Source organism: Anguilla rostrata, chromosome 3, assembly GCF_018555375.3.
Source record: "Anguilla rostrata isolate EN2019 chromosome 3, ASM1855537v3, whole genome shotgun sequence".
In the NCBI taxonomy this organism is placed as follows: domain Eukaryota; kingdom Metazoa; phylum Chordata; class Actinopteri; order Anguilliformes; family Anguillidae; genus Anguilla; species Anguilla rostrata.
The window spans coordinates 58,949,546-58,959,224 of record NC_057935.1 but is presented as its reverse complement, the minus strand read 5'-3'; the positions used below and the strand labels follow the sequence as shown (position 1 = coordinate 58,959,224).

At 51.5% G+C, this 9,679-nt stretch overlaps 1 protein-coding gene and 1 long non-coding RNA gene across 2 annotated transcripts in view; one reads left to right on the top strand and one right to left on the bottom strand.

The window, feature by feature from the left end:
- LOC135251373 (nuclear receptor ROR-beta-like) overlaps nt 1–4,599 on the top strand; it is a 12,969-nt gene extending 8,370 nt beyond the window's left edge. Inside the window, exons 4-9 of the mRNA XM_064328753.1 lie at nt 213–689; nt 1,187–1,308; nt 1,950–2,082; nt 2,622–2,729; nt 3,688–3,798; nt 4,165–4,599. Of these exons, the coding sequence (XP_064184823.1) occupies nt 213–689; nt 1,187–1,308; nt 1,950–2,082; nt 2,622–2,729; nt 3,688–3,798; nt 4,165–4,580 (1,367 nt within the window). The 3' untranslated portion in view covers nt 4,581–4,599. The remainder of the gene's footprint in view (nt 1–212; nt 690–1,186; nt 1,309–1,949; nt 2,083–2,621; nt 2,730–3,687; nt 3,799–4,164) is intronic.
- Nucleotides 4,600–5,468: 869 nt separating this feature from the next.
- LOC135251372 (uncharacterized) lies at nt 5,469–5,740 on the bottom strand. Its single transcript, XR_010329134.1, has 2 exons — nt 5,690–5,740; nt 5,469–5,653 (listed from the first exon to the last, which is right to left on the bottom strand). It is a non-coding gene; the product is annotated as an uncharacterized LOC135251372 (long non-coding RNA).
- Nucleotides 5,741–9,679: the final 3,939 nt, after the last annotated feature.

The window sequence follows — 9,679 nt, the reverse complement described above, 5'->3', positions numbered from 1 at the left end:
CAGAACACTGTTCTCCCTCCCTCAGAACACTGCTCTCTCTTCAGAACCTGTCACTGCTCAAACACTGCTCTCAGAACACTGCTCCTCTCCGCTCTTCAAACACGTCTCCTCTCTCGTTAACAACTTCTGAACGGGATAAAATCTAGACTGGCCTTAATGGTTTTGCGCCTGTTTTTTTTTTTTTGTGTGTGTTTGTCGCGCCCGCACTGCAGCGGTGAAGTTCGGCCGCATGTCGAAGAAGCAGCGGGACAGCCTGTACGCGGAGGTGCAGAAGCACCAGCAGTCGCAGTCGGGCTGCGCGGCGCTGGCGGGCGCCACGCAGGAGGAGGAGGAGTCCGGCGAGGACGGCGGCCTGAGCAGCGGCTCCAGCGCCGCCCTCAGCGACCTGGACGACATCGCCACGCTGCCCGACGGCCTGCTCTTCGACCTGCCGCTCACGCCCGAGGGCGCCGGCGGCTACTGTGGCCTGGAGCTGCTGGGCGGAGCCTGCGGGGGCGTGGCCTGGGGCGGAGGGGGCGGGAGCAGCGGCGGCAGCAGCCTGTCCTCCCACAGCTCCCCCGAGCAGTGCGGCCTGGACGTCGGCGACGGCGGCCACGTCAAGCACGAGTACGACCTGCTGCACGAGACCGCCCTCTTCGACCACTCGCCGCTGGACGCCCTGCCCGAGGAGCTGTCTCAGCTGGAGACAGGTCAGTGACCAGCAGGGGGCGCTCCTGGCTCTTTGCTTTCCGAGTGGCTGTGTGTGCTGGGTGTGTATCGGTTAGAGCATGTGCAGCTATGAGCCTGCATTACACCTCCCTTCTCAGCCTGGTAAAAGGCTCCCAGGTGTTGAAACAGGTGTTTGATGTTTTAAACCGGTTTGGGCAATGGCAGTTTGTCACTCTAACTGACAGTTTTTGAATTCCCTGTGAAATTCCGGAGTTAGCGGTTAGCGGTTGGGGCTTGTGCGCCATTGTGCCGTGAGCGAGAGGAATTCAGGTGTAGCCGTAGCACGCCCGCAGCTGATTCCTACCTCAGAAACCTTAGTCAGGTCTGTCAGGCTGTTCCTGTGAAGGCGCGTGTTTGGCGTCGCCAGGCGTTGCTGCAGGTGAGCGGTGCCAGGTGAGCGGTGTCATGTGAGCGCAGCGAAAGAGACGCGTGACCGGCTCGCCGTTGACGTGAACGTTTTTTTTTCTTCTTCTCTCAGAGCACATCGCGCAGAACGTGGTCAAGTCCCACCTGGAGACGTGTCAGTACAGCGCCGAGGAGCTGAGGAGGCTCACCTGGAACCTGTACACACCCGAGGAGACGCGCGCCTTCCAGGGCAAGGTGAGCGCAGGCCTGCGCCGGCCCGGCACGCCACAGAGACCAGGACGTAGGCCGGGGCCTAGATCAGGGCTGCCCAGCCCTGTGCCTGGAGATATACTGTCCTGTAGGCTTTCATTTCACTCTACTCTACTGAGATCTCTAACAAGATCTCTGGCTGCTGAATGAGGCCTGCTCTGTTGGGGTCGGAGTGAAAACCTACAGGACGGTAAATATCCAGGAACTGGGTTGGCCAGCTCTAAGCATTTTACGTGACCAAAAGTTGGTGGGGTTCCACAGAGGTGGAAAAGAAAGTTCAGAAAGTGAAAGTCCTCCCCAATGTTTTCTTCCAATCACCTAAATTTGCTAATTAGCACAATTCTTCAGCCGGGAGGTAGCCCTGATGAGTGAAATCAGCTGGCTGAGTTCGCGGGTGGAAGAATCCCGTGAACTTTTACTTACTGACCCCTTGGACTTTCCACCCGTGTTGGCAACCGACTCGTTTGAACCAGTCACTGTGTTTAGCTTAGTTTAGCATTCGCAGAGTTTGCTCAAGCCTTTGGATTTGTTCAGACAAATGGTCAATGATTGGAACGACAAGTCATTTGTGACATCATCACTGTTGGCCCCTCCCTCTGCCCCGCCCCCCCACCCTGAACCCGCAGTCTGCCGAGTGGATGTGGCAGCAGTGCGCCCATCACATCACCAACGCCATCCAGTACGTGGTGGAGTTCGCCAAGCGCATCCCCGGCTTCATGGACCTCTGCCAGAACGACCAGATCATCCTCCTCAAAGCGGGTCAGCACCGACAGGCTAACCTGGCTGCTACGCCCCATTCACAGGCTCGCACACTGACGCATGTACACACACACACACACACACACACACACTCTGATTCACACACACACACACACACACACACACACACACACACACTCTGATTCACACACACACACACACACACACACACACTCTGATTCACACACACACACATATCACACACACGACACACACACACACACACACACACGATCACCACACGCACACACACACACACGACACACACCACACACACTACACACACACACACTCGACACGCCACACACACACACACACACACATCACACGCACACACACACACACACACACACACACACACACTCACACGCACGCACACACACACACACACAGCCTGTCTCTGTCTGATGCAGTGGAATCCTGTGCTAACCGGGTCTCCTCCTCCTCCTCTTCCCTCCGTCTCTCCTGCTCTTTCTTTGTTTTTTGTCGCTCTCTGTTTATCACCGAACGCTTCCTTCTTGTCTCCTATTGGCTGATAGGTTGCCTGGAGGTGCTGTTGATCCGCATGTGTCGTGCCTACAACCCGCTGAACCACACCATGCTCTTCGACGGCAAGTTTGCCGGACCTCAACTCTTCAAGGCTCTTGGTAAGACAACCCCTCCCCCCCCCCCCCCCCCCCCCCCCGTGACTACTGGGCCGAAGGCAGGGTCCCAAAATTCACTTAAGGCCCCCACTCTATGCGATTAAAGCCCACCCCCCCCCCCCCTTCCCCAGGGCCTCTATTCACAAACTGACCGGGGATCAGTTTTTGCCATTTAGGATAGGGTCAGGATACGGGCACGGGGAACCTGATCCTGAGTCATTGCGATGACGACGTGGCCCTGGTCGGTTGCCTGGATACGTCTCGCCGGGGTGGGGGGGTGGGGGGGCCTTCCGGGGCCGTCGCTGGCGAAGGGCCCGTTCTTATTCGTCCCTGGCGTCTTCCTGGAATCGGCTTCGCTCAGACAAAGGCCCGTTTGGGTTCCTGCGGCTTTCCGTTCCCAGTGTTCGTACCGCGTAACGCAATACCGTTTCGGGTTCAAAATAAATAAAAAATAAAATAAATACAATGAAGTGAATGCCGTGACCTAGTTGTGACCTGTTTATTAGTCTCATCAATCTAGTGGCAGCGGGTTCGTTCTGTCGGTGAAACAGAATTGGGAGCTCACCCGTCCAGAGAGAGATGCGTTTTCGTACTCTGGCGAGAAATAAAGGAGGCCTCATATTAACGTTGTTGGAGGAGCTTCAGAAATGTGTTTGTTCGTGCTTAGCTGTGTGGTCTGAGAACAAGCATTGGCTAGCTGGCTGGCTAAGAGACAGACCACATTATGAAAGTGCTAGCTTGGTAATTAGCTAGCACAAGCTGCTCCTGGCTAATCCAGTTATGTTACTGCTTCAGAGAGTACTGCGCTAGCTGCAGCTTGCTAACGCGCTCTGCGTTCTGTTCCTGTCGATGTTGCTGGCGCTCGCTGCAGCTGGACTCTGTTGTGTTCTGCAGTTGATGCGTGCGCTGCGCTAGCTGCAGCTTGCTAACGCGCTCTGCGTTTCTGTGTTTCCCTGTGCAGGATGTGATGACCTGGTGAGCTCCATGTACGAGCTGGCTAAAGGCCTGTGCCGCCTGCAGCTCACAGAGGAGGAGATGGCTCTGTTCAGCGCCGCCGTGCTCCTGTCACCAGGTGAGCCTGAGGCGCACACACACACACACACACACACACACACACACACACGTGCGCGCACACATACACACTCGCACACACACACACACATATACACACTATACACACACGCGCATACACACTATACACATGCGCACACACACACACATATGCATATACACACAGACAAACACACGCACACACACACACATTGACTGATCCATTCAGTGGCCCTCTTGCACAGGGAAGTTTTTTAGACCGACTAGTGCACAGCTCAGTTTGTGACCTCTGTTCTTGTTCCTGTTCCCTCTCCTCCTCCTCCTCCTCCTGCTCCTGACCCTGCTCCTCCTCCTCCTGCCCCTGCTGCTCCCCCTGCTCCTCCTGCAGACCGGCTGTGGCTGACGGACTCCCTGAAGGTGCAGCGGCTGCAGGAGAAGGTGTACCTGGCCCTGCAGCACTGTCTTCACAGGAACTGCGCCAGCGAGACCAAACTGGCCAAGGTAATTACACCTGCGCACTGCTCTCCAACCATTCAGCCAATGAGCATGCAGCATTCACCCACCCATCAGCCAATGAGCATGCAGCATTCACCCACCCATCAGCCAATGAGCATGCACCGTTCACCCACCCATCAACCAATGAGCATGCAGCATTCACCCACCCATCAGCCAATGAGCATGCAGCATTCACCCACCCATCAGCCAATGGTGAGCATGCAGCATTCACACACTCATCAGCCAATGAGCATGCAGCATTCACACACTCATCAGCCAATGAGTGTGTACCACTCTCCAACTCATTAGCCAATGAATGTACACCACTTTTCTTCTGCCAGCCTGAGTGAACAGCTTGGATAAATTCGTTACGTCCTCCATCTCCTCTCCGCAGATGCGCCAAGCGCCCGATGAGTCCTGCAACCGCGTCGACACTGGTTCTTCGCTGTCCACCGCGCACTCGCCGCTCTGCGGTGTTCGGCAGCGAAATCGCCTTCCCCGACTCCACGGACAGCTAAGCTCCAGCGGAGCGGAGTGGAGAGAGAGAGGGAAGGGAGAAATAGAGAGAGGGGAAAGAAAGAAAGAAGAAGAAGAAGAGAGGGTGTGTTTGGAGAGGGGCAGAGGCAGAGGTGCGGGCAATCGGGAGAATTCGACCAGCAGTTCAGTGACAATCGACCACGTTACTCCACACACTACACCCACTACACCTCTGACCTTCGACCTTCGACCTCCAGTCTCCCTTAAACACTAATGGTCACAGCAGCTTACACTGCTGGAGTGAGCCGGCCCTAGTCTTACACAGCAGGGCCTTTCTCACCGTGACATCACACTCCAGGTGCTGGCGCTGAGGGTATTGCGGGCGTACATACCGTACGGTAAACAGGGTCAGTAGCTTATCTTCCTCAGTTTACTGTGCTTCTGTATGAGATTGTGCACCACCTTGAGCCAAAATGGCTCCACGGCGTGAGGGAGAATTCAGGCTCCTCCTGCCCAATCCTCGGTGCGCCCTAAGTCCCTCCAGCGAAAAAAAAACGTGAATGTACCCCTTAGACGCAAACAAGAATGTACATACTGCCCCCTGTGGTCGGCAGTGGTACAACGCCCAAATTATTTTTCACAATATACCTCATCCACCAGTCAACTCTTCACCATTTACAGTGGCCAAAACTGTTTAGCCTTTTTTTTTTCTCCAAACAGCCAGTTCAAAGGGACCAAGATCACTTGACGGTTTTTTTTCTCGTAGCAACAAGGAAGTAACGACTGTGACCTAGGTTTAGCGTGTTGGGAAACAACAGTTCATCTCCCAATCATTTATTGCCCTTATACATCGCCCTTATCACTTTGGCTGCCATGCACGGGTAAATTGCACAACACGAGCAACACTGTGCGTGCACACGCACAAGCGCACACACACACACACACTCTCACACACGCACAAGCGCACACACACACACACTCTCACACGCACAAGCGCACACACACCACACAGCGCACACACACACACTCTCACACGCGCACAGACGAAGCACTAACTCGCTGCCCTGCAGGCGTTCCGAACGACGTGCGTGCAGACAGCGTTTGCAAGTTTCAATGGTAAAACCTCAGTCCCAATTCCCTTTTTCCCTTTGCAATCGCCACTTCGAGAGAAAGACAAAAGTATGTTATTTTTGTTTATAAATGCATTTAGAAAAAAAACATTTATTGAATAAGAATGTGTATGATAGATATATATATATATATGTGTGTGTATGTATAGAGGGAGAAAAAAAGTAGCCGGGACAGTGTGATTGGCTCCCTGCCTCCCAGTGACTGCCTAAGGAAAATTCCAGCGCGTCTGGAAATTAAAAATTTTTAAAAAGAAAAAGAAAACATTGGACGGCAGGAAAAGGCCTGGAACGCTGGTGGGGAAGGAGGGGAGGAGGAGCGGCTCGGACAGGACAGGCGCTCCAGCAGCTCGACTTCTCAGGGTTTCCGCAGACACTGCAAACGCCCCCCCACGGAAGAGGAAACTGGAGGAGGCCGAAACAAAATGGCGGCCAGGTCGGGTTCGCTCCGCAGCCCCCAAACGTCGACCAGGATGGGGGGGGCGGAGGGTCAGACCTGGCTGTGGGGGGGGGACAGGACGTTTCTTTTCAAATGAAGACAGAGGACAAGCATTTCATCCGTGTTTTTCCTTCCTTTCGTTTCTGTCCAATTCTTGTTTTCCTTTTTTTTTGTGTGTTGAGAACCTGCTGGAATGTTGGAACTTAAGAGACACGTGCAGTGCGATGCACCGCTCACCTTAAAAATGACCCTGAAACTGTGGGAAGCTCCAAAAAAAAAAAAAAAAAAAACTACCCCCCCCCTCGAAGGAACGCAAGTAAAAGGAGGGGGAGGCGCTGTCGAAAGGAGAGAGGGAGGCGGCAGTTGGGACTGTCTTAAACTGCCGTGAACTCTCGCGAAAGACAGAAGGACAGGTGGGAAGGGGCAGAGACGCTGTGTACGTGTGATCATGTGACCTCTCCTGCTGGGGGGTGGGGGACCCTATTGAGAGCATCGTACTGTAGAGCTGCTCCTGAGGGCAGCACTGTATTCTTTTGTAAATGTGTGCTCCGCCCCTCCACCCCCACCCCCCCCCCCCCCCCCAAACACCCTCGTCCCTCTTCATGTACTTCGGAAGGCTGACAGAGTTTTGGGGTACCGCCCTGAGTAAACAGCTAGGACTTAGCATGGTTATTATCACCATTACTGCTCCTAATACTGTTGTCATGACGAATTGTATTCTATATTTGTTGTTGTAATACAGAGAAGTAAAAAAGACACACTGAAGGAAGATAATTCAGAACAGACATAGATATATTTTGTACAGATTTATTTTCGCACGTAAAATTTTTTTTTTTTTTTTTTTTTAACACTCCACTAGACCTCTGGCCAGGGGTGGACTCAGCATGCCCCCCCCCCCCCCTTCCCCCAAAAAAGCCCCTAAACTCCCGCCAGGCCCCGCCCCCCTGGCCTACACTCTTGACAATCATGGGGGTCGTGCCTCTGACCCGCTAAAATCGTCTTTCTGACCCGCTAACCGGGAACCCGCGCTGGGCCTGTGATCATGTGATCGCTCTCAGTGCTCTTCCTGGGGGCTGGAGGTTCAGGGGGGGGGGGCAGGGCAACAGCTCTCACGTTAGGGTGTTACTTGATGGTTTTTGGATGGACGGTAGCAACACCACCCCCACTCACTTTTTTGGGGAAAAAAAATGTAAAAATTTTAAAATGACAATTGCAGTGGCACCCCCCCCCCCCCCCCCCGTCTTGCGGGGGAAGGTGTGGGGTTCTGGTGCAGCCAAGCACAGTCACTCAGGGAGACAGCCGGGTCTTCTGCAGTCAGTGCAGTCGACTCATCACGCCGGACGGAAGACCGTGTTTTTCCTCGATCACTGTGCACAGTTAGCTGTGTGTCCTCGTGAATGTCCATCGCAGGAGAGTCAAAAAGGACCTTTTAACCCTCGTCTGATATCGCTATCATTACCGGACCTTATGAGTCTGAGTTGTGAAGGACGTAGACTTAAAAAATAAACAAGTAAATAAATAAATGGAAGTGAAAAAAAAAATACAAAAAATATTGTAATAACTAAAAGATGGATTTTATTCTTGGAATTTTTTGTTGGTTTTGTTGTGATTTTGTTTTGTTTGTCCGGTTTTTTGTTTCTTCGTTGTCGATTTCTGCCCTGTTGATTACCCTGTTCTCTCTTGTTTAGTTTCCACCTTTTTTTTGTCTTGTAAGATTGTAATTCTATTTTTTTAAAAACAGTGACTAAAAAATGCAACAAAAACTGTAGCGTTTCCTTTAACACGACTGTCCCTTGTGTTTTCATTATTGAATATACATATACATGTGTACGCATTGTCTGGACTTTTAAGGTGTATTATGAGCTTAAGAAGTTGTTAAACAGACACCAGAGATATATTGTTGTACAATGGAGATACAGTATGTGGTATTAAGAATGTAATAAAGATTTTTTTTACAGAAATTTGCATCTTCTGGTTGTTTTTGTGCAGTCTCATTCTTCTTTTGAAGAAATGTTGTGAATCTCTCGACTTTTTGAGAGACAATGGCGGTGGATTCCAGACCCTCCCCAACCACCGAAAAGAAATGCTTTGTCCCCACTTCAGGTAATGAAGGTTGGCTCACCGTGAGCTGTCTTGTGAACCTTAAGACCCTACCCACAATTCACCATAGAAAACAGGACATACCGTACAGTGGCGATGTCACAATGAGCTTTCAAGAGATCATGAGTGGGCGGACCTACCGTGTGCCAGCAGTGTCTGACTGCTGTGAACCAATCATGGTGCTTTTCTGTGGAGAGCCAGGTCTTTCTATTGGTTCACTGATTGGTCGGACTTTGTAGCTCCACCCCCAGTATGGGGCTTCTGCAACCTCACTCTACCCTCACTGCTGAACAGCACATGTATCATATATGTCATGCAAGTGTATGTTGAAACATTTATCATCATTTATCACCTTCGCAGAATCACAAGATTTTCTGCAAATATGAATTTTACTGTGCCATTGCAATACATTAACAGAGCATGTGTTGGTGAAATTCCATGCTAATGTATAATGTGTTGTGAAGAAACATCCATAAATGAATGGTCTAGGTAAGTAAGTAAATGTTAAACAAAATGAGAGCGGTGGGAGTGTGTGTGCATGCGTGTGCACATTAAAGGCACCTCAAACGACAGTCCAAAGATCTACTGTGTTGTAAAATGTGAAAATAGGGTCATTCGAGATAATATAGCCCACACTTAAACAGACACTGAACAGGCATGCTCGGATTTTTGGCCCACGTTTAGACTTCTGGGGGATAGACTTTCCTCCTGGGACACTCCTAAGACATGTAGTGGACAGACATTGCCCTGCTGATTGGCTCGTCATTCTAAGGCGCTGTTCTAGCGCGTGGATTAGCCCCAACGTCGTGGAATGAATCCAGAACGTGCCAGTGCTGAATGTGGAGGTTTCGGTCAGCCGGTTCGGTCAGGGAAGACCACTTCCCATCACTCTCTAGCACCCCCTGCTGGTTGAGCGGGAGCCGACTGTCTGTTTGCTGAAGCTGCACGTGCAGCATCTTCCTCCAGCTCATTTCAGCCCGTGCGCTGGCTTGTGTAGATTGCAGCATTAGCGTGGTCGTATACGGTCAAGCAACTCAAAGTGGGGAGAAAATGCGGCAAAACAAACATAACATAACAAAGAATACAAAAGGATTGACATGGCATGAACACTGTCGTCCATTTCAACAGCTTATGGATTAGTTTCATAGTTATCTTTGAACCTGCCTTCAAGACACCTTTTGTGAAGCACACATGTGAACTATGACATTTGCAAGCTGAAAACCTTCGGACCACAGAGCTGTCACAAAACTATGCCCCATTAATTT